Here is a 26140-nt window from a genome sequence, read left to right as displayed (position 1 = left end):
CATCTATAGCATAAATGTTCATGCCCAAATGTTGTGTGTAAAATGCTGAGCTTGCATTCTGTTGACATGTCTACAGACTCTGCAACCTCATTCACTGCCAAAAAAATATTGCATAATTTTTCTATCAATTCTGTTGCAGTCACTACTTCAGAAGGTCATCCACTGCATGGTTCATAGCTAGTGCAGGTTTGACCCATTTTAAATCTGTGATGGAGCGTTTAATTAAACTGCTGTATTTGATGGAGAAGAATCTCCCAATGTTTAGTCAAGCTCTTCTTTATTTTGTTTGCACTTTTATCACTCGCTGCATGAATTTTATTTTTCCATTTTCCAAAAAAATGCCCTAATTCTCCACTCTTGACGAACTGTAAGTACTACATTAGCGATGCAGTGACTTGAAACTCATAGTAAACTAATGAAGAATGGAATCATGCAACACCATCGAGAAATTACGCATACTAACACCATCTTTGTGTGAGACCTAGAACTTTTCACCCCACCCTTGCAACAATAAATAACTAATGCCAGTTAAGTATAACAAAAACCCAGCAATAGGCTCAAAAATAGATGTATAACATGAACCAATAATCCAAACTGAATGATCTTGTCTGATCACAATCTTCTCTCAACAAATTACAATGCTTTCCACTAGTTCCATTTCTATAGCCTCAGTCCAGAGACATATTATCAGATCCTTTTATTTAGTAGTTAATCTTTTTAGAATTACACCTTTTTTGAGAATGCTTTGCAGGAAATCCCAAAAGTATATTTTTACCTTTCTGCCTAGTGCTACAGCAGAGCTATAGGAAGAAAAGTATGGTAATCGGTCCAATTTGGGCATATGCGGTTTTCACTGGATCTTTACATTTTGACACCAAAGGAATCCAAAAAACTGGATGGAAATTTTCCTAATGTTAGTGTTAGAATGTATGTTCATACACGTGTGTGTGTGTGCGTGTATGTGTATGCACGCACATGCGTTTGGTGTCACGCCCTAAATCACCCTATATCTCCAGAACTACTCAAACGATTTTGACCAAACTTCAGCAGACTACTTCTATACAGGGGCATTGATGCTATTAAATTTTCAACTTAAAAGATCAAGGGGGTGAAGCTATAGAGCAAGATCATCCTCAGTATGTCAGAGATTTTACCTAATTAAGGTCTTATTTTTCTTAGGCACGTTTGTTGACAATTAAAAAATATATTTCCAAAAGAATGTTGCAAAATCGCACCTCCACCACAAAAAATGCTCTAAATAAACTAGTGGCTAAGTGGGTTAGTGTCATTACTATCCCCTATCACCACAAGGAGTGCTAGTGTAGCACTGACGTACAGCTGCTGTAGTAGTATTTTATGCTGTAACATCACAGATGAGCGGTAGAATTAACAATTAAATTCAGTGTAAAAAAGTATTTAAAGTGGCCGCTAGTACTGCCACACCTGCACCTGCGTGAATAAAATATGGTTTGCACGCACACTTAGTTAGAATCATTGAATTAAATAAACAAAAATATTATACTTAAATAAAATAATATTTTAAATTAAGTTACGTGTGAGCCATGCTCAGAAAAAAAATGCATGGTGAGAAAGTCCTACAACTGTGCTGTCAGCTTTTTTTTTTATAAAGGATTCCATTAGTTAGCAAGAGCCAAAGATTCTTCTTGATTATTTAGAAAAATCCATGAGAATAAGGTAATTTATGCTTAATTTGTTGACCCATTTAAAAGGTAGTATTTTTTTTACATATTATTAGTTTATTTCAGAAATAAAATCTACCTGTAACAAAATATAATGGTACTATGAAATCCAGACTAACTATTTACCAATGGTTACAAGGGAAAAATCAGAATTTAAGTTAGTTTAGAATGCAGGGGTTTCAAGTTTAAGAGGATTAGCGAGTACAACTTTAATTTTGTCAAGCCTGGTTAAAATTAAAACATAAATTCTGAACGAAAGAATGAAGATTATGTGTACTGTTGAAGTAATTCCAAATATCCCAAAAAAAATTATTATAAGTCTCCAGTTTTTCACTTTGGCATCTTTGTTCAGTTCAACCACGTAATAGTTAATCAAAACAATAAAATAATTTTTAACTTATATTGAAGACTTCCTCCTGGAATTACTACACTAAAAACATTAGATACTATTCTGAAATGAAAGAATTATAAATAAATGAAACACTTATAAATATGAAATGTTTTTCAGCTGTGAAAAACATGCAATATTTTATTGTATAAATACTGATAATAAATCACACAAAGTGATTTTTTTAACTGAAAATCTTTCAAAACATGTCAATATCTAACTACAATCAAACTATAAATAATAAATAAGATAAAATATAACTAATCCAAAAACTTAAAAAATCAATACATGATGCTTGTTTTAAAGTAAAAACTGTTTTGAATTTGCTCCCTGTGCACCTCAGTTATTTCTAACAATCAAATTGTTGTTATTGGTAACAATAATTTATTAGTCATTTTGTTGGTCGCTAAATGTTTCTATTCACACAATTTTAATGAGAGCTACAAGTTGTGATGTCACCAAGTGTGAAGTTTAAGAAGCAACCAGATTTTGTAACGATAAAAAACAATTCTGCGGCTGTAATTCACCAACAAAAATTTGTGAAGTTACGGACTGAACATTATGAGCGATGCTAAAGTAAGAAAATGACACAGTTTATTTCAAGAAGGGCGAATGAAAATTCACGATGAAGGATATAGTAGTTGATTTGACTGAAAAAGTTGAAAAAAATTCAAGAAAACAGGAGCTTCACCTTTGATGTTTTCACAATCTTTGATTTATAAAGTTTTGACTGAAAAATTAAGCTATAAAAAACTATGTGCCGGATGGGTGTTGAAGATGGTAACAGACCCACACGAAAAAAAAAAAATATTTCACTGCAAAATCTTCAATCATCCACTTTACAAACCTCAAAGCAATTATTTTCTTCACCTTAAAATCTAAAATTTTCACCTGGCTTGCATCATAAAGGTTTGACAATGATAATTGTTTGAAAAACATTATGCGTGATATTTAGTCACTGGCGGCAGAATTTATTGAAGAAGGAATGAAAAAGCTAACGAAATATTATGAAAAATATGTTGAAGTTGAAGGCAGTTATGTCGCTTTTATGCTTATATAATAGAGACAGACCTTACTTTAAAAACATTCCATGTACGACACACAGGCTTCGATAAGATATACGGACTGGCAGTAGTCCAACAATGCGGTAACTTTTCATAATAAAACTCCAGGCTTTTAATAGTGTACTTCATTTCTTTTAAATGGTTTTAATGTATTTATATCAAGACAGAAGCCCGGCACTTGTCAGCACCATTTTTTATACAAGATACAGATTGTTTAAAAAAGGTTTACTTGGTTTGAATCTGTCTGACATTGATCTCCTAGCAAGTATCCTATAATATCACAACATAACTGATTTGGTATCTTGATGGCTAAACGCATTTCAATTCTAAAAGACCAACCATCACTTAAAAAAGTTTTATAGCATTTTTATAACATAGCCAAACCACCTTGTCGGGTGAAAATAACAGAATAATCTCTGAATAGCCACAAACATGATAACAGGGATCACTTAACACATATGATAGCTGTTAGATACCATACTTATAGTTTGAAAAGGTTCATTGCTTGAGATAGCTTGTAGCCCAAGCGCAACACTTCAATTTTTCCTCAACTGAATTAAGCCAAGTTTCATAATGACAGTATATGCATTACTTATTTTTTTTACTCTCCAAACAGCTGTTCCATAACACACTACATGAGCATATAACCTAAGTTAAGGATGATAATTTTAGGTAAAATATGTTGGGAGAACTGCAGTCTTATTTTGAAGAGTTGCTATTTTTTTGTGTACAACAAAAAAGAAATGTTAAAAGCATGCAATCACTCAGAAGTATAACACTAATCACGTAACTAGTGTGTCTAACTCACTCATGTTGAAGTTTAAAACAAGAGAATATCATCGAAGTAACATAGTTCAAAATCAGTTAATTTTACTCATTATTGGGACTGAAAATTTTAAATATAAAATTTACACAGATGGAGGTTGAAATAATGATGATAAATAAAATTTATTTTTAAATTAAACTGAAAATCATAAAAATAAATAAATAAATTGCAAATTAAAAGTACATTGAAAATTTATTGTTTTATATTGATACTGTTAATAAAATAAAATTTTCAATGCATTTTAATTAAAATAAATAAAAAAAAACAGATGGATTACAAAAAAGGGAGCCATTGGATTAAGAAAATATGGCTGTAGTAACTAGTAAAAGATCATTAACTTATCAGGAAAAACATCTCGATGATTATCCTCATTCCGTACTATCATAAAATTACAGCTTTAATAAATTAAGACTTGGTTGTACAAAAGAATAAAATAATAAATAAAACACAGTAAACCACATATTCCCAAAATAACACATTTTTCCTTATTTATCTAACAAAGTTAATATTACAGTATGTAATAAAATTGTATACAAAGTTAGAATAAAAATAAATTCACAACACAAATGAAAATTATATTATACTTACATTAATAGCATAACTATGTTATAAATATTAGTATGTAATAAATCATGTAAACCTTCAAGATTTAAAGATACATTATGCTAATGCATAACAAAATCTTTTTTTTAATATTTTATTCCCAGCACTTTAACCTCAGAGACTTTCATAAAGTATTGCTTCGGAGGATGAGATGAATGATTTGTATTGTGTGAAAATGCCATGCCTGACCAGGATTAAAACCCAGGACCTCTGGATGAAAGGCCGAGATGCTATCACTTGCATCACGGAAGCTGGCGCTTTACCTAACATAATGCCTATCAATGACTCCATGTTAAACAATGAATATAAAATAAAAAAGTTTCTTATTCTATACAAACAGTTCTTTTCTTATAATTACTGTAGAATTATTACTGCATCGAGTAGATAGCTGTGTTAATTATATAAAATAGCCTATTTTATACAAATAATTCTTATTTTTTCATAATTTTTAAAATTCACTATTTTAGAAGAAAAAACTGATGACATTTGAAAATATTCCTCTTGAGGAATAAGGAATGAATTACAAAAGGCCAGTCTATAACAGATTTTAGCATCCTTTGTCTTTTATATTAAAGGTTCTGGGTTCTAATCCGGTTAAGTTTATCATTTACCATATACTACTTGGAGATTATTCATCATATATATATTCCCGATGATAAACTTGTATAATTCAATAACTTTCTTCCATTTATTGAATTAAAAAATTTAACCATTTTTTATTTTTATAACTAACGATGAAGCGAGTTTTTTTTTCAATGAAGCTGATTCTATAGTATATTTTTTCACAAAGGTGAAAAAAGAAGAAACCAATCGTGAAGAAAAGAATTGTGACTAATAAAGCACCAGCAAAGACTTGTCTGGTATGCAAAAAGATGTAACATTTCATACCTTAGTTTTTAAGCTAATGTTCTTGAATTTCTACATGAAAATAGTTTAAATATCAGGGATCATCACTGAACGGTAAGAGTACAATACTAAGCAATGAAGTCAACCAAAAAATTAAATGGTATCTGAAATTGTTTCTGAAGAAATATAATTTTTTTTATTAAGTTATGCGGAAAAAATTCACTCTGTGACCACCACAGAAACTTTCACTTAATTCATATCTGATGAAGAATAAATCAGGAAAAATTTTTTAAGCTTGTTAAGTAAATATTAAAAATAAAATAAACAGAATTAAATACACAGGTACAAAGTCTATGAGAAAATAAAAGAAACACAAAAAACCAGCAATAACAATATACTACGAGGGTTATTTTTTTTTTTAAGATCCGATCGGTCGCGAAATAAAAACTCGCGCAAAAATCAGATGAACCTTTGCGCATGTGTTGTGCAGCGGCTCTAGTATGGCCTTCAATCACGCCGCATCACTTCGTTTAGTTCTGAACACACAGCTAGCACGTAAACATGTCTACAACAATAGCATCTCCAGCCAAGTGTGAAGTGCATGCGGTAATTCAATTTCTTCAGGCTGAGAGGTGTAATGCAGCTGAAATTTCATAGACGAATAAGTAATGTGTACGGTGAAACTTCAATGAGTGACGGCAAAGTGCGATAATGGTGCAGGAACTTTAAAGCAGGACGTACCGATGTTCATGATGCAGGCGGTCAGGGAAGGAAGCGAGTGTCAACCGATGATCTCGTTGAGCGAGTGGATGACGCGATTTGAGAAATTCATCGGTTCACAATTTCTGTAAATTTTCATCCGATTTTCACCTCTTTGCTCACATGAAACGCTGGCTAGGAGGACAACATTTTGGCACAGACACTGAGCTGCAGATCAGCATAGAAACATGGCTGAAAACACAGGCGGCTCCAGTCTATGACGAGGGTATTGGAAAGATGGTACACCATGCTATGACAAATGTCTAAATCAGTAGCAACTATGTAGAGAAATGGTGTAACTATGTAAGTACTTGTTACAAATAAAAGATTTTTTATTTTCACTGTGGTTTTAATTTCGTGACCGATCGGACCTTGAAAAAAAAATAACCCTCATACATCAACAGACAAAATTCAAATCCACTTTGTCTTCAATCTTGATTACAAAACTTGACTTCATGACTACCAAATTAAAACAAAAAAAATAAAATAAAATGCCAGCAGTAATGAGCTGACACTGGGAAGAGAACAAAAGTTGCAAAAATCAATTGAAAACATTATGAATTAAGTTGTTAAAACTGTTTTATAATAAAATTTAATTTGGTTTTTTGTTACAAAGATTTTGTGCATGTGCGACTTGTTGCTTAACAAAAAAAAAAAAAAAAAAAAACTTTTCTCTGAAGGCATAAAGAAGCCTGTGCAATGATGAAAGAAGCGATTGAAAAGAAAGAAGAAATTGTTTAAAAAAAACTTTTTTATTTTTATTAAAATAAAGTTTATAACTGCGCCATAAATATAATTATTGTTTTTTTTTAATATTAGTTCATAGATACTGCTTAAAGCCATGACTCAACAAAACATATTTTGTTAAAGATTTAATATTAAAATTATTTCTTTTACAATACTTTTACAATGAGTGAGCTGAATGAAACTGGGAAAAAAATGATATTTCACTACTTCTACTGAAATGTAAACAAATACTAAAATCGGTAATACACAGTATACTACTGGTAGGCAGAGTACTACTTTCCAAAAATTACCTTGTGAACTATAATCAGGAGGTATTCCACTAGAATGTGCACCACGTTGCCTTTTTGGACCGCCACGTCCGCGGAATCCAGATGAAGCTTCTTCTCGGGAAGGTTCATCTGATAGCGGATGTTGGATACCAACTGCTCCTGTATCTGCATATCTGTCTTTTGCTCTACCCCTACCTATACCTCTGCCACGCTCTTTACCTCTAGAGGCATCTGCTCCTTGACCTTGAAAATACTGAACAAGAAAAAAGACTAAATAAAAATTAAGCATTATAAAAGCCAAAAAAACAGCACTTATATTAAAAATAATGCAAGTAGCATATTCATTTATTCATTTTTGTAATTCTTAGAAGCAAAGATATTCGCAGTCAATACATATCCCACACTGTACGGCTAGCACAAAATGATAACTATATCCCCGAGTAGCAACTGATGGTTCCATTATGAATGGAAATCTGTGATTACATTCTTCAACATAGAAGATATTTTTAAATATTAAAAAACTAAATTTAATACGGAATCGCAATAATACCCGCTTTATCGTATAATATTAGAACACCAACATTTTTCTGGAGTACTTTCATATTTGTTACTGAACAGTCAGAGCTAGTTCCTAATCTTAAAATAAAATAAGTTTTATGTAATAAATAGCAAAATATTAGAACTGTGAACATGCATCTGGTTGGCCAATTGATGCACAGAGTTCACACACTAGCTTCCAGATCATCTGGTTATGAGTTTAATTTCCAGCAAGGATCTGGCATTTTTCATGCATCTCAATTTTTACCTAAAATTGTGTGAAAATGCATATCTGGTATCAAAAACAATGTTCAAGACAACAATAATGCAGTGTCTGTAAAATAATAATGGGGTTTTAAATGGTTACAGCTTTAGAACCAAGCGTAGAGAGATGAACTATATGTTAAATGAAAGAAACACCATACGTTTCTTACCTGTAGATTTCAATGTGTGCACTCATGGTTGCCCTGCAGACATCTAAGATGATATTAGTCTCTTGCCATACATGACGGAGAACATCCAGCATCATAGAAGAAACAGCTTCAGTGATTTTTTTTAAATGATCCACATTTTGATCTTGAATGGTATACACGTGTTTTTAAACAACCCCAAAAATAGAAATCCATGCGAGTAAGATCTGGAGACTCTTGGAGCCAGTCGATCCACCCTTTTTGTCAGCACTAAGGAAATGTTACATTAAGAAAACCCTGCACGATTGCGGCAAAATGTGGGAAGAGCTCCGTCTAACTAGAAAATGGAATGCTGCGAATTTGGAACGCTGCATATATGTATAGGCATATAATATGGGACACTGGACCTTTCTAATATATCCAGGAAGATGTTTCCCATTATTGTTTTTTCAGTAAAAAAAAGGGGGGCAATAACTCTTCTTATACAATAGCACACCACATTCACTTTTTCACTGTCACGCTAATTTTCAATTAACACCAGGTGGAAGTTCAGTACCCAATGAATGAACATTAAGCTGATGTACTAACCCAAAAACAACCAAAAAGTTTCATTTAGTTGCTTGGATGATGTTTTAGGAATCCCTAACTGTCTAGAACCACTTCTGCACAGATTTCTTCAGGCTTACCAAGAACTTGTTCGCACTCCTTCAATGATCTTCAGAGACAAGTTTGCTTCAGCAGCCTGCCAGTTTGAGTTATTTGTCCCATTCCCAATGTTATTTTCATGCGAAGAAGCAGGTCATTGAACACACAATTGTATTTACACCTAACTGAATCACACATAGCAAGCCACAACACACACTGGGCCTTCCTCTGTATATAAACATGATGACTAATGTGCACGTGCTCTTTCATGTACTGCAAACACAATGCACATGCACTAGCTTTCGCACACATAATCTTGGAGTGTTTCTCTTTCATTTAGCATATAGTCATCTATCTACAATGCTTTGTTCTGAAGCTATAACCATTTAAAATCACACTATTATTTTACGGACACTGTATATAAAACATTGCAACTGAAGTATGTATCACTGATTTCATAAGCACTTCTTTAAGTAGAAACCAAAAGCAATACAGTTAAAATACTCGCATATGATCATACACAATAGAAATTAATAAGAGTGAAACATTCCTAGATTGTACTCATAATGTAAGAAACCTTGGAACAGTATAATAAAAAATTTTGTATATACATAATACTAATTTTACAACTATTATTTCAGCATTTCTTTAATATAGTGACATCCAAAATTAAGCATATTTTGAACAGACCAGTCATTTGTTAAAAATGCTAAAGATAAACATCAATGATTACCTGCACTGAGTTTAATGATCTACAGGAACTTCTTAACTAATATGTAGCAGAAAATATGACTTTGTATCCAGACTTCGTGTAAATTTTCAGGCAAAAAGGACATAAAAAAAATTACGGTACAACAATCATTTTTTTAATGACATAGCATAGAGAACTATATCAATTTGACTACTTTTTTGTTTTTCTATGTTTTGTTTTATACATTCAAGTAACTTATAAATAGATATGAAGTCCCTCCCACACAAGTACTTCTATAGCGGCACCTTGACAGTGTCAACTTAATAATTTGCAATAAGAATATAAAAATTTTATGCAATTTATGATTTCTTTTAAAAGTATATAATCATTAATAATACACAACTATTTGATAACTTTTACATGCAATGCACCTTTCTTCTTTGTAATCTTTATTAGCTGTGCAGATATAAAAATCATGAAAAATTTCATAAAAGCTAAGAAATAAAAACTGAATTATGAAACTTTATATCAAGGTGGAACTCGTAAGAAAATGAACTGAACCAGCTCAAATTTTAAAAAAATCTTATGCACAAATTTATGGTTGATATTTTTATAGCCAACACTTGAGACTGTTTTAGAAACAAAATTGTATTTTATCAAAGCCGATTTGGTTTTTAAGTAAATCACATTGAACAGACAGGAAAACACAGAGTCTGTGGCAGCTGTGAAATATCTTTGGACATAAAATAACTTCCATACAGATAATGCAATACTGTGATGAAGTTTGTAATTGTCATCAATGTTTAGATGAACACAATGGATTCATTTTCTTATTGATCTCTGCAGAAGGTACCCCATTCTTTATGAACAATGCATTTGAAACTAAAGAAGCACACAAGCATTTCACATCTGACTAAATATGCATGCTTTCTTTGGTCTCTATGAAAACCACCTGCAAGCTGTAAAATTTCTGGATCATAAACTGGAAAAAACAACTCTCATTATCAGCAATTCTGTATTCAATCCCATTCATTTAACAGACCTGCACCGTTATTTCTCTGCGTTGTGACTGCACAGATTTTTGGGAACAATTTTTCTCATTCCCAGTTCTTCTGTTAGTACCAGGAAAAAAAATTCCAGATTCATCAAGTTCAGATCTCAGAAAATCATCTTCATTTTCCGATCTACTCTATCATACTGGTTCACAGACCTTGGTTATGTCATTGTTTGTCAATGACATTAGGTGTCTTCCATTATGATGGAACAATTAAGGATTATGCTGGAACCGATTTAAACATCGGTTCTGCCTTCAGAAAACACCTTACACCAACAATAAAACTTGTACTTCGACATAACTTCATTCTCAAAAGCCTGCTGAAGCTTACTATAAGTTACTGAAGTGTTGTAACAAAATCTGACACAAAAAGAGGAAGCAGAAAGAGCAAAATTAAAGATGGCATCATATTAGGCTGCACAGTCGTTAGATCAAAAAGAAAAAAATCAAGTCTCATATTTTATTATCCACTTTAAATTGCACAAAAAACTGAGTTTGGCATCTATGTATTCAACAAAAGAGTAATTAGAGTTGTAAAAATATTAAAAATTATTTATTTGCTTAGTTCAGTTTTAAATTGTAATATAATTACTTCAGAAGATGATGACTGTGATAACGATGGAAAATCAAACTGAGAAGTACCACCATGCTGCATACTGGCTGGACCATGATGTGATTCAGGTCTTTTTCCTAAATTTAACATAAAATATTACATATACTGTAATACTGTCAATACAAATAATTTTATATTTTTAAAACTAAAATTAATAAAATACATTAGAATATATATAATTCAACAGGTGAGATCAGGATCAGTACAAACATTTACTTTTTTAAGAATGAACATCATGTTGAATTATGTAGCCTGAAACCCTTTCTTTTTCCTGTTTAGCATCTGGTAATTACCATTTAGATAATACTTCAAAGGATGAATGAGTATGATATGTATGAGTGTAAATGAAGTGTAGTCTTGTACAGTCTCAGTTCGACCATTCCTGAGATGTGTGGTTAATTGAAATCCAACCACCAAAGAACATCATTATCCATGATCTAGTATTCATATCCGTGTAAAAATAACTGACTTTACTAGGACTTGAACACTGGAAGTCTTGACTTCCAAATCAGCTGATTTGGAAAGACGCGTTTACCACTAGGCCAACCTGGTGGGTAATGTAGCCTGAAACCCACATCAAACAGATGCCACCCTAGATTAAATTTTCCACATAAATTAAAGAAACAGACGGAAAAAAAATGAAATTTTGTAAATTCATCACCATTGCAAGAAAAAAAGTAATAAAATATATTTTTTTTTATCTATGGTAAAACCCAAGCAATTATAACTAATACTTGTTTTGTTTGAACATAAAAAATTAAAGTACTGTTAAATGATAGTTTTATGTTTTTGTATTTAAACATGTTCAATTTTAAATCAGAATAATTTGGATTTTTATATATTGTACATAGTAACTATGTAATTATAACAATTAATGCACATCTTAATCTTTAACTTGTCAATCAACACCATGATACTTTAACATCAGTAACCTAGTTATTTAATTTAGAGTAAAGAAAACTTGTTACAATACCCAGTAAGCTAACCCACTGGGTTGGTCTAGTGGTGAATGCGTCTTCCCCAAATCAGCTGATTTGGAAGTCGAGAGTTCCAGCGTTTAAGTCCTAATAAAGTCAGTTATTTTTTCACGGATATGAATACTAGATCATGGATAATGATGTTCTTTGGTGGTTGGATTTCAATTAACCACACATCTCAGGAATGGTCGAACTGAGACTGTACAAGACTACACTTCATTTACACTCATACATATCATACTCATTCATCCTTTGAAGTATTATCTGAATGGTAATTACCGAAGGCTAAACAAGAAAAAGAAAAATACCCAGTAAGCTAAAACAATACGATAACTGATGGCATTTAACGTTGCTAAATTTTGAATTGATGTAAAATAAAGTTCAATTAAAAAAACTATGGATAATGTTATGGCTGGAAGTCATAGAACATATCAAAAACTTATAAACGTATAACTGATGTACTCAGCCTTACATAATTGCTAGGATGTAAGGGTACTGAATGAGGGTATGTGAGTTTTGCATCATCATGAAAACTATATGGACTATAAGGATACAAAATTATATCCATGCTTGTAATCCACCTTATCATCTTTATTGTAATCATTCTCTGCAGTACAAATTTCTCTAGCAGATTTTTCTTTTTCTTAGTTTCACACAAGAACCAGACCAAATCAGAATCTCAACTTCAAACTAACCATTTGTTTAACATTTATCTCATCACAATCTAAAAACCTTCAAAAAACACCAGGAACCAAAAGAAAAGATATTGGTTATGGTTATCTTATATCCTTATAAATTTTCAATTCATGTTTGATCATTAGCTTTTATTTTCTTCCAAATTAAGAAATTTAATTAAAATAACAATAGTAAAAGTTAGGACATTTTGGAAACATTTTATATATATAAGTACAAAAGAATTTTCAAGTTTATCAACTTTTGGATAGAATATGAAGATGACACTTCTAAAAGCAGCAACAGATGGTAGCATGTTTTTAGATAAAAATAGATATAATCAGAATGTATATAAATAATTTCACATCCATTCAGTAATGTAGCATTAGCTGGCTAGGTTACAAGGTATAAATTTTATAATTATTTTATTTTTAAATTTAATTTTAATTTTTAATTGACATCTTATTTAAATATGTTGTTATTTTATTTAATTGACTCATGTTTTGTATATATGATAGTAATTTTTATCTAAAAAAATTGTTGTTTAATATGTAATTTTATATAATTTATATACAACTGATGATGCGGGATCATGGGAAAGTGCTATTGGAATAAAGAAAATAAAAAATAAGATGTCATTTCATTTACTTTATAATTCAGTACTTGGGTTGTTCCAAGTTGGATTTTGATTATAAAATATATATATATATATGTCCTGGTAATATTCTGCTAGGTATACTTCTCTCATTAGAATGAAAAAAACATTCACATAAACACCCATCCTAAAATGCATGGGAAGATTTCACCCCAATTTCTGCTTCTCTGCTGAATTGAAGCTCTACTGAAATTCTGGGAAATTGAGGAGCAAATATAGTGGTTTCTTATGGTTTTTAACCTGTAAGATTTTTAAAAATGGGTCCCAGAACTGTACCTCATTATTTTCTATAAAACTGGGTGTAAAAAAGCAAAATAAATTGAGTTGAATAACACAACTTTTTAGCTTTGTCATAACTTAACTTTTTTTTAATTTAACTTTGTTAAATTGTCAATAAATAAATAAACCTAATTGTCAATAAAACTTAATTGAGAATGTAATTCTGAGAAAATTTATGTAAATAAAGTCAATAAAAAATAAACAATAGTGCAAGAAAATAATGTATTCTTTAATGCAAAACAATCTGTACCTATATGAAAAATACTCAATTGCAATTTTAGACTAAAACTAACAGCCCTCTGAAGTTAAAAATTAACTTCTCTAGATCCTTTGTTTTAATGCTGGATAAAATTGAAAACTGAACTTCTTAAAACTAAAATAACATAAAATTATTCTTACTGTCAAATAATATGCTGCCTTGGTTTAATACCTCGTTTGGGTTTAAATTATTCTAAGTATTATTTTATTCACAGGTTCATTGAAATAAATAAAAGTCTTTTTTTTTATTATATCCCAAATTATTTTTATTATAATATTCAAACTTATGCTTCATATATGTAACATTGTTATACATAACTGTTAAATACATGTTGAGTCTCTGATGGCAGATACTAGATTACCCAACGAAAACGTTACACCATAGTTAAAAATTCATTTAAAAAGGAGTAACAAAAAAAAGTGAGATTTAAAGAAAAACAAAAAGTGAGAGATTTAAAAAGGAGTAAGAAAAATGTGAGAAACCTTCATTTAAAAATTAAATAACTCAAATAACCTCATTTAAAAAATCTGAGTCTTAACACTTCCATTACATCAAATGTTCAAAATATCTGCCATCAACCTAAAAACAAATTTCAGCATGGCAACTTGCAGATCAGATAGCATTTTTAGATTGTGTTTGACTTCTTCAATGGTCCACGTGCAATTCTTTGTAAAAGTTCATTTGCATTTTCTGCTTTTTTGCACATGCACTAACACTTTTCTTTTTGTGATGTATTTATCTTCACAAAAAAGAAATCAAAGGGATTCATATCAAGCGATCTAGTTGGCGAGGTCAATCTCAACTAATCCAGCAGCAGATGTAAATACATAAATATGAAAATATGGAGTTACGTAAATATGGAGTTCTTGTACTAAATGGAATATTCCCTAGAAGTATTGACAGCTCATTCTAAATGGTTCAGGTAACCACTACCTGTGAGTCCACCATCAAAAATGCAAGGTTTCATAAGAACATGAACCTATTCTCCCACACCAGACATTTATTGAAAAATGGTGCTGGAAATTAATTTCAATGGTTTCACGAGGACTGCCATGTTTTCAAAAATGTTTGTTTCATATACTGTTCATCCCACCTTGTGCACAAATGTTGCCTTCTTCTGTAAATAATATCCACTGATATTATTTAAAAATGTGCTTCCATCACTATGGAAGCACATTGTTTTGTGGTAACACTGACAATAATTCAACCACAGACTGTAATCACCTTCTTCAAGACATTGAACTGATTGAGGATGATATGGATATCTGCATTGTGTTATGTACTCCATATACTGTTGCATGGAATACCAAACATACAGACAATCTACAAGTGCTAGTAGTTGGACTTCACTCATACGTAAAATCTGCTCCTTCAAATTTGCTTTCAGTTTATATGTTACATTAGATATTCCACTTTCCCTTAGGTGCCAGAGAGTATCTGTAAATACTTGCTGTTAAGGAGTGTTTCAATTGAAATCTGCAACGATATTCATCAACAGTTCATGTAGTATTGCTGTTACAAAAAATAAATGGAATTAATGTCATATCACTGATTTGTAAACTTATACAGCATTTCTCTTTCACTACAGAACAAATCATTTACTAATTATTATCAACAGCTTTTAAAAAGCGTTTAATGAACTACTTAAATACGCATAAATCACAAATGCACAGTTCATAAATTAAATAGATTTTATACTAAAAATTGACTTCTCAATAAAAATATAGCACACAATGAAGTAATTTTCTGAATCATAACCACAACAATGTTAGAAAATTCTGTTTGTAGAGTTTTGCTCTCTGGGAGATTAAACACAGAATACTAATATTGTGCATCTTAACAGTGCCCCTAGTGGGAATATTAATGCACTAATAATTAAAGAATGATTAATTTTATTGTTTCACATGAAATTACAACTAAATTGCTGTTGTGAGATATTGCTGGTAGATAATTTACATCAATTTTCTCAGAATTAAATTCTCTATCAATTTAACCAATCATTTTTACTGTTTATTGTCAATTTAACAAAAATATTTTATGCCAAAGCTAAAAAAAAACTGTTTTTCAACTCAATTTTTTTTGTTTATTACACCCTATTTAATAGAAAATAATGGCAATACAGTTCCAGGACCCTTTTTAAAATTTTTTGGTTCAAAAACCACAAACTTCACCCTTTAATTTACCTTCCCTGAATTTCGATAGGGCTTCATTTCAGGGAGGAGCAGTAATCGAGACAAAATCTTTCACTAGCCATAGTGACTCGCTAACAAAGCATTTTCAGACCCATGTTTATATGAACTTTTATCATTATTTTAATAAGAGAACACCTATGAAGCTTAGCAGAATCCTCCCACGACATTCTATATGTATAATATAGTCACAATTTATAATACACTAAGCAGATTGTTCTCAATATGCTGAATTATTTCAACTATTATCTTTAACTATTAATATGGAATAAATACAATGAATAGTTTAATTTTTTTCAAGTCATCAGATAACCCCTTTATAACCTTGTAAATCCCACATTACCTAGCGAAGGAAAATCTTGTGATGTCTTCCACCCAGAACGGTAACTATCACCGTCGCCACTAGCTGGGTGTGAATAAATAGAAGCTGCTGCACCTTGAGCCGGCTCCATTTCAGCTTCAGGTCCAGCTCCTCTCCCTCTGCCTCGCCCTCTACCATAACCTCGTTCTCTGCCTCTTCCACCTCCACGGCCTCTTCCCTCTTGAAGCTGAAATTAAAAGTAAAAGCAATAAAATAAAGAAGATCTACAATTTTGCTACAGGAACAACCGAGTGTTTTTAATGTCAATAAAATAAATAAAATGGAAAAATATATAAATACATAAATATAATTAATATATAAATACATCAATGTATTTATTGAGTTTGCATAATTTTATGAATTTAAGTATATAAAATCAATTCTGACAAAATGTTAGAATATTTAGAAATATTAGTTTATTTATATCGCATAAAAATAGTAAACCGTATATTTTTAGTAGTTATTAAGCTGTAGTATATAACATAGTAAAGAAAAACAAAGTATTCACTTATGTTGTTAAGCGCTGTAATTATATTTTTTATGAACATAGTTTTGAAAACCGCTTTAGTCAAATCGGGTAGAAGAATAAAAAGTCAAAAGTACAAAATTTATAAAAATAAACCCCACAAAAATGTTTCCTTTTAACAAAAAAAATCCTTAATGATAATCATATTTTTAAATATTATAATGATTTTCTATATGAAGTGGTTATACTTTATGCGATCGGATGAAGTTTTAAAAACAATTTTCAAGTAATGCATATTCAGAAATGCCTTCTATCTCAGAAATAAAGAACCATCAACTTCTAGGATCAAAATTATAAATAATCAATAATTATCAATAACTAACTGACCTGGTAATGATTCGCCATCGCTAGATATGAGTATATATATAAATTAAATGAACACAAATGAAAATTTGATGAAACATTAAAAAATTAAACGTTACAGAACTTCACAAAATTTAACCTTTTCCTTTTTCCCTTCTTCACATTTTCCCTTTTTCCCTTCTTCACTTTCCTTTTTCTCCAAGTTTCACATTTTACATTTTTCACAGAAATGTTTCTTTTCACATAAATAATATACATTCTGAATATGAGCCCAATCGGACCATAAATAAAATTTTTCCAAATATCTCAAACCCAGCGCCACCTAGCGGGTCCAAACTAATTCAGAAACCTTTGTGGGTATGCGCACAGCAACTCACCGGTTTCATCGCAATCAGATGAATGGTATAGTAATGCATAAAAGACAAACATTCATTTTTCTAGACAAACATATATAATTATAGACTCGGCAATGCTTCGCCATTGCTAGATTTGAATGTATATAGAAGAAGAAAGTCTGTTTGTATATTTGTTTGTTTCTTTCATAAATATCTCGACATTGGCGCTACCTACAGAGTATTATCGTTTTTCAAAAGTTTTTTTTTTTTCATGTAGATAATATATATTCTAAATACGAGCCAAATAGGACCATAAATGCAATTTTTCCAAATATCTCAACCCCAGCACCACCTAATAGGTCCATTTTTGCAAAAATATTTTTTTCCACTTAACTAATATATATTCTGAATGAATCAAATCAGGCCATACGTACAATTTTTTTAAATATCTCAACCCCAGCGCCATCTAGCAGGTTCACTAATATATATTCTGAACGAGACAAATCAGACCGCAAGCATAATTTTTTTAAATATCTCAATCCCAGCGCCATCTAGCAGATTCAAACTAATTCAGCAACCTTTGCGGGTATGTGCACAACAATTCATCAAAGTTTCATCGCAATCGGATGAATGTCCCTTATACAGGTATTTCAAAGAAACTGGAAATTAAAAAAAATAATAACGTTAATGAAAATTTTTTTTTAGAAAATGAATTTTATTTCATGTAATTGTACAAATGTTGCCATTTTAGGATACATATATTTTAGTTTATTTTTTAAAGATGACATTTTCCAGGTGACCTCTTCTACGTAAACACTCACGAAGTCTCTTCGTTAAACTGTTCATGGTTTGACGTAACATCTCGACTGAAATTTCCGCAATTGCTTCTCGGATCTTTGGCTTCAGTTCTTCTGTTGTTGCAGGTCTACTGTGGAACACTTTGCTTTTAAGGTGACCCTACAAAAAGTAATCGCAAGCTGAGAGATCAGGCGATCTGGGAGACCATCTAATGTCACCGTTTTGTGAAATGACATGTTGTCCAAACAATCGGCGTACAGCTGCCATCGATATTCGAGCAGTACGTGACGTTGCTCCGTCTTGTTGAAACCAGGCTGTGTTAAGAATCTGTGGAAATCTCTTTTGTTGTTCCACAACAAAGGTTTCAAGCACGGCTACGTAACGAGCCGACGTCACTGTAATCGCAAGACCGTTGTCATCCTCAAAAAAATAAGGGCCATAACACCGTAAGATGACATAGCACACCACCCGGTCACTTCCCGGCTGTGCAACGGACGCTGGTGTAGCTGCGTAGGATTTTCTTGTGCCCAGTATCTGAAATTTTGCTCGTTAACAAATCCACTAAGGTGGAAATGCGCTTCGTCTGACATCCACAGTTCGTGAACAAACTCTTCGTTATCATTTATCTTCTGAAGCATTACATTACAGAATTGTCCTCGCACAATTGCATCGTTCAGTTTCAGTTCCTGGATGATATGCAACTTGTACGGATGGAATTGCAAGTCCTTCACTAACATTCTTCGAACATTGAACTATGCAATTGTAAAGATGCTGAGAGACGACGGATTGACCGATGTGGACTTCGTGTGATAGCATCTTGTAAATCTTGAACATTCCGTGGTGTACGGACGGTTCGCTCACGGCCTGGAGGTTTCTTTTTCATTGCCGAACCGGTTTCCTCAAAATTAGACATCCATGTTTTAATTGCATGTGCTGATGGAACACGGTCGTGCCGTCCCAGATTAAAATGACGGCGAAATTATCTACGCGCACCCTCTACACTGTCATTGTTTTTGTAAAATGCTTTGATAGCAAATGCACGTTGTGTACCACTCCAAGGATCCATGACAACTAAATGGCAGGTTAGGTTAGAGAGGCTGGCGCCACTTATCAAGTGGTACCAATCGCCCACGGCTACCAACACAACTTTCAAAATTTCCCGTTTCTTTGAATCACCCTTTAGAAAGCCTACAACCAATAATAATAATATAACAATTCATAAAAAATCAAATCACCCTTGCTCTCATAAAATTAACATTCCTATATATTGCTATATTATATATGCTATACATATATATATATATATATATATATATATATATATATATATATATATATATATAGAGCAATCCAGTAGACATAAAATGTAAAAAAAATTAAATAAGGGCAATCATAAAACACATAGAAATAGAAAACTGATATGATACTACTGATAATATTTATTAAAAAAAAACTATCAAAACAACATTAATATCATCAAAAACATTACTAAAATTTACAATAAAGAAATATTTACACCAGCATACATACATACCTAATAAATAAAGTATTTAAAAAACAAAACTGTAATAGAAAAATAAACAATCTGTGTGAAATTTATAAAATTAAATGTAATGATGGTGATGATATTATTATAGGAAAAATAAATAAATCTTTTAAACTAGATTTTTTGGGCTAAAACTAGATTTATAGATTATGAAAATAATAAAAAATTTGGTTTATCTAATATGGGAAAACATCTAATAGACAAGTAAACACTATTTCTGATATACTCGAATTTAGAAATACTGCAAATTAATAAAAATCAATAATTAAATATTTTATATAAAGTATTTTATATTTTTTATAAAGTATATATATAAACAGAATTTCAATTTTATAAACCACCAGTGTTTGAGCAAGACATTCTTATTAAAAACAGCAAGCAGAAAGCAGTATTCACATAATTATTAGTTAGATTTTGTTATATTGCACAGCACTGCAACCAACAAATTACACCAAGCAAATGGTTTAATTTTAATAACAAAATATGTGCAATTTTAAAAAAATGAATTCAATCTTGACTGATGATGCCAGATCACCTGAAAATACTTTATGACAAAACTAAAATAACAAATGTCTTATCTTAATTTTCTGTACTAGTGGTTTATGTTAGTAGAATTTAAAATATATATACATGAGGTCTGTAAATAAAGTAATGAGATTGGTTCAAATTTTCATTTACAATCCAATTATATATGGACTCTATCACCTTCGAAGTAGTTCCCTTTTGATGCCACACAACACTTCAAATGGTTTTCCCACTCTTCACAGCAGTGTTGGAACTCAAAAACCAGAATATCCTTCAGATGATCAGTTACATTTTTTTTTGTTTTCTACTGTTCCAAAAGGGTGTCTTTGAGGTGCTTTTTTAGTCAGGAACAGAAAATATTTGAGACTGCAGCATGTAAAAAGGTGGATCGACACGATGCACCATCCAGTTGTCTTTGATGGCTGGTCTCACACAGGCAACTCTTTTCCACAGTCTTTCGAGAATTTCTTGGTTAAACACATATTGATTTACAGACTGTCCTTTAAGCAAAAACTTCTTATGGACAATGCCATTACTATCGAAGAAACAAATTAGCATGGATTTTCCATTTGCTCATTTTTGCTTTCTTGGGATGTGGTGAGTTTGAAGTGTGCCATTCCTTGCTCTGGCGATTTGTTTCTGGGTCGTACTCAAACATCCAACATTCATCACAGTAACAACATTTTTTAGAAAATCAGGATCAGTTTCAATTTGCCCTAGAATATTGCAGCACACTTCCACCCTGTTGTTTTTTTTGTTCAACAGTCAAGTGTTTTGGAGCCAATTTTGCACAAACTTATTTCATGTCCAATTTGTTTGTCAAAATTTGAAGGACTGTGATACGGTTAAAATTCAATTGTTCTGTAATCACTTGACAGTTAATCGTCAGTCATACCGTATCAAGTCTTGATTTGCTCAACACTGTCATAACTTTTTCTCGTTAAAAGGTCTTCCAGAGCATGGATCGTCCGCAACTGCTGATTCTTGGCCATTTGAAAATCTTTAAACCACCTAAAAACTTAGGCTCGTGACAAGAGCATCACCTCAATATACCCTTTTCAATTTTGTAAAAGTTTCAGCAGCATTCTCACAGAATTTAACACAAAAATTGATTGCATAACATTGCTCATAATTAGTATCACTCATTTTTGTAATGCACAACTCGTTTCACAAAAAGTTTGTTTACACCTCACATGGCAACAATAGACTAAAAATATTAATACCTAATAATATAAATCAGCTGTTCGTATAACCCTATGTTTACTAGTAATTTTACAGTCTTGCGACTTTTGCTGCCAAGAAAAACTAGTTGCATTCTTTATTTACAGACCTCATACATATATATATATATATATTTTTACCTTAGTTGAAGAAGAGCTTCTATAATACAAATAAGATCATAAATATAGACCTTTGTTATACAATATTATTATATAGGTTAGAAAATAGTGAAGGTACTGTTCACAATTGTTCATATTTTTTTTTGGCCTACTATTTAACCACAAAGTTTATTTATTACCTGAGAAACATAAGTAGAATAACACTGCTTCAAACTATCAAAAATTTTAATAAAAATGTGATGAAAGATTATAAATACAAAACAGATTTACAAAATGCAGTATACATAAAAACTACAATCTTTATAAAAGCAATAATAACCTATAACTATAACACATATAGATGGTTGTTGCATAAACATACCACATTCATATGGCCTCATATAATGTAACTACTACATCACTTTGTAAGTAAAGAATGTTTTAAGATGTCACTGATAACATTTTTTAAGACATGAAAATCCATCCATCAAAATTATAAATTATATAGTCATAATTTTTTTATTTTAAAAGTTTACTAATAGTAATAGTTTGTACAAATACAGAGAACCACTAAAATAATTCTAGATTGAATAGCGCCTTAATCAGCGCTTGTAGAAAGTTTAAAATCTCAAATTCTATTTTCTTTATTAATATTTTATAAATTAGTTTTGTTATTGTCAATTTGGCAAAGTAATACATAAAATCTAAAACCATTTTTTTACTCTAGTTTTTTTGGAGCTTTACAACAATTTTCTAAGAAACCGTTGCACAGTTCTAAGACCCACATCATAAAACATATAACCATCAAATTTTAATCCAACATTTTTGTCCTGAGAATTTCAGCATAACATATTTACTTGGTAGAAAATGGTAAAATTTTTCAATAGCCATGACTTTAATTTTCACAAGTAGATTGCAATTTGAAATTATCTTGGTTTCTTCATAAGATTGTATATAGATAAAAAATGTATCTGACTGTATGCCATGAAATAAATGCAAGGGATGTTCACATCAATCCAGGACTTTCATTAGACTACAGTGTAATGGAGATTCCTGCCCATTCTGTTGGTTGTACACATAAGGTACAAATGTCAGCTATTACTACATGGTGTTGCATAAAGCAACGTTAACAGCAACAGTCTAGTCATAAAGAACAGGGTTTCCAATGTCATGAATGGTTATGTGGAAGAGCGCATTGTAATGAAATTTCTCGAGAATATACACATAAAACCAGGTGAGATTTATTCACAACTCCTAGCACAGTACGGTGATGAGACTTAGTCGCATTAAAACATCTCAGAGATGCAAACGTTTGAGAGAAGGCTGAACATCATTGAGTGTCAATCCCGGTCAAGGTGGTTTGGAGCCACCAAAATTATAGCCTCAGATTTTTGGAATAAAAATGGCATCATTCACATCGATTTTCTATCCTGTGGAGTGAATATTAACAGCAAGTACTACTACAAAGTTCTTCAAAACGTGTATAATGGCCTTACAAAAAAATGGACTGGTGCAATCACTAAAGGCATTTTGTTTTTGCAGGAGAATGCACAACCGCATACAGCCCACCATATGACATGCACACTACAAAATCTTGGCTGGGAGTTATTGCCACACCCTTTATACAGTTCAGACCTTGCTCCCAGTGATTTTCACCTGTTCAGGGTCTAGAAATTGTTCCTGGGTGGCCAGCATTTCAACAGTAATGATCAGGAGAAGCAGTCAATCCTATCTTGGTTTGGTTTTGACAAATCTTTTTACACTGCGAGTATCCAGGCACTAGTGAATTGCTGAGATGAATGTATAAATGTAGATGGTGGATTACATCAAGAAATAAAGTATTTTTTACTATCATAAGTGTATTTTACATTTATTAAAAATTAATAGCCCAGATTAATCTGAACATCATTGGTAAATAACCTAAGAGCTTTCAATCCTATTGAAGAAATTCCCTTGCAATACCACAATATTATAACTCTGATGTTTTTCCATTGCTTGAACAATTTTCATGATAGTTCTCTTTTAGAATGGCTACTTCCTGTGTTTTCATCTTACATGGACCAAATTGGGACCCTTTCAGCAATAGCAGCTCAGGGAAGAAACTCAAATCACAAGGGATGACTCTAGTGATTTAAATGTTATGTTTTCATGATGTAGCTATCATCCACATCATTCTCGCAGGTCAGTTTTATTGTGCCAAGCTGCCTCACAAAGATGACCTAGACCTCAAGATAGTATATTACTATTCATGGACAGTTCAGCCTTCTGGAACATATTCGTGATGGAAAACTCAGCAACAGTAGAAATAAAACCATGCTTTTGCTTAATGCAGAAACACTGTTGTTCTGTCATTATGCATAAAATAAAAATGCAACAAGCTCTTGTAAGGCTGACTTTATGATGACAGCAATTGCTAAAAACAACTAACATGCTCTGCGAGATTGACAAAAACACACACATGTACTGCACTCAAATGCATTTTACTGCACCTTCATTCAAATATTTTTTGAGAAAAAAGATCTGGTCCATTCCTACCAGTCTTTGTGTGTATAAAAATGCATATAATTAAAATTTTGCATATAAATATTGTATTCTATGCTAACTTTTGCTAGTGTAAAAAAAACTACAATGATAAATAACACTAATTGAAATCCCAAACAAGCTGATCATTTTTGGTAAAAAGAAATATTAATTTTATGCTTTTATACCATACAAAATATGAAAATAATCCAAGATAATTTGATAGGTAAGGTTAATAAGTAAAATCAACAGTTTTAAAAATATTTACTTCTGGAGATGAGGCTGATGTAGTTAATGATGGATGCTGTTGCTGAGCAGGCTGTCGATATGCAGGGTGTTGGGATGGACCCTGCTCCTCTGGAGCATACTGTTGCTCGGGCTGCTTCTTACCTGGTTATATAGAGAAGACAGATTAATACAGAGTTCTATACGGTAAGATGTATAAATATGGATAGAAAAAAAAGAATACCAGGATTAATAGTTCATTTTCTGGCTAGTCCCAAAAACTTTAACTGGTCATCAAATAGGAAAATTCTTAGGCGAATGTGTTAAAGAAATCCATACAATGAAAAGAAAAAATGTTGGGTGTTTTAACTTTAAAATGTGTAGAAAATTCAACCTAAAAAGATGAGCCACTGTTCATCTGAATAGTTTATTTATGGGACTTACAGAGTATAAAAATAATTTTACCCAAGTGCTGGAAATAATTTCCACCTGTTTCAGTGTAGTTAACAAACAAGTATCACCACAATCCATATAACTTGTCTTAGCTTTCTCTTGATTTTGATTCTGCTGCACTATCACATAACAATTGTAAAATCATAATGTATTTGATAATTTCTAGGTCGGCTTTAGCATCAAAGCAATCTCAAAATACTTGTTGTCTTGAAATTACACTCAAGTGTTTGTTCTGAATACAGAGGCGATTCAATAAAAATTATGAATGTCTGTAGTGTCCTGACTATCTAAATACCCACTGTCTGTGAAAAACATGGGTCCTAAAGAACAGAGTTCTTATACCGTGGACAGTATTTCTACTCAACAAAATCATCAGCAAATTAGCTCATGAAAAATCCCTGTCTTGAAATAAAAATTAGCCCTGTCTTGAGATAAATCTTTGTGGTGCTGCCAAGAAAGAATCTGCAGTAAGATCTTCTACTAGTTCAAAACTAAAGCAACTGAAAAGTGCAATATAACATTTTACTGGTGTAGCTCCTCTTCGTTTGGTTAATTTAACATGAAATGGACCAAAATAGTCTAAACCCACAATATAGAAAGGACGAGGTGGTGTTTGAACTCTTGATCTTGGTATATCACCTATAATTTGTGTCTGAAGTTTTGGATTTACCCTGAAGCATATGATGGATCGACAGAAGATTTTACTAGCTAAACTCCTGCCATTGATCGGCCAATATTTTTGACAAATAATGTTTAACAATAACTGTGGCCCTGCATGAAGCACTTTGATGTGAAGATGTCTGGCAATCAAATTAGTAAATGTATGAATGACTCTTTGGTAAGATGATGGGGTGAATTTGATCTGGAGTTAAATCTGAGTGCTGTAATCTTCCACCAACTCGTTTTTGTCTAAGAATTGACTTAGAGAAATGAGTTTGCTGATTTTGATTAGTGGTTTTTCTAGCTGCAAATCGTTAAGCTCACTTGGAAATGATTCCCTTTGCACAATCTTCACCAAAGCATGCTCTGCTAGTCGAAGTTCAGAA

At 31.7% G+C, this 26140-nt stretch overlaps 1 protein-coding gene across 6 annotated transcripts in view; it reads right to left on the bottom strand.

Moving 5' to 3' along the window:
* LOC142331175 (protein argonaute-2-like) overlaps positions 1-26140 on the bottom strand; it is a 171384-nt gene that overhangs the window by 108163 nt on the left and 37081 nt on the right. For 3 of the 6 annotated variants that reach the window (XM_075376888.1, XM_075376889.1, XM_075376885.1), the window contains 4 exons: positions 24685-24806; positions 16527-16731; positions 11132-11229; positions 7224-7455 (listed from right to left, as the gene is read on the bottom strand). In XM_075376888.1, the coding sequence (XP_075233003.1) occupies positions 7224-7455; positions 11132-11229; positions 16527-16731; positions 24685-24806 (657 nt within the window). The remainder of the gene's footprint in view (positions 1-7223; positions 7456-11131; positions 11230-16526; positions 16732-24684; positions 24807-26140) is intronic. The other 3 variants (XM_075376891.1, XM_075376886.1, XM_075376890.1) reach the window with 1 other exon arrangement.

Source organism: Lycorma delicatula, chromosome 10 (genome assembly GCF_047948215.1).
Source record: "Lycorma delicatula isolate Av1 chromosome 10, ASM4794821v1, whole genome shotgun sequence".
In the NCBI taxonomy this organism is placed as follows: Eukaryota; Metazoa; Arthropoda; class Insecta; order Hemiptera; family Fulgoridae; genus Lycorma; species Lycorma delicatula.
Note: the sequence above shows the minus strand (reverse complement) of the source record. Positions and strands in the feature narration are given on the sequence as shown.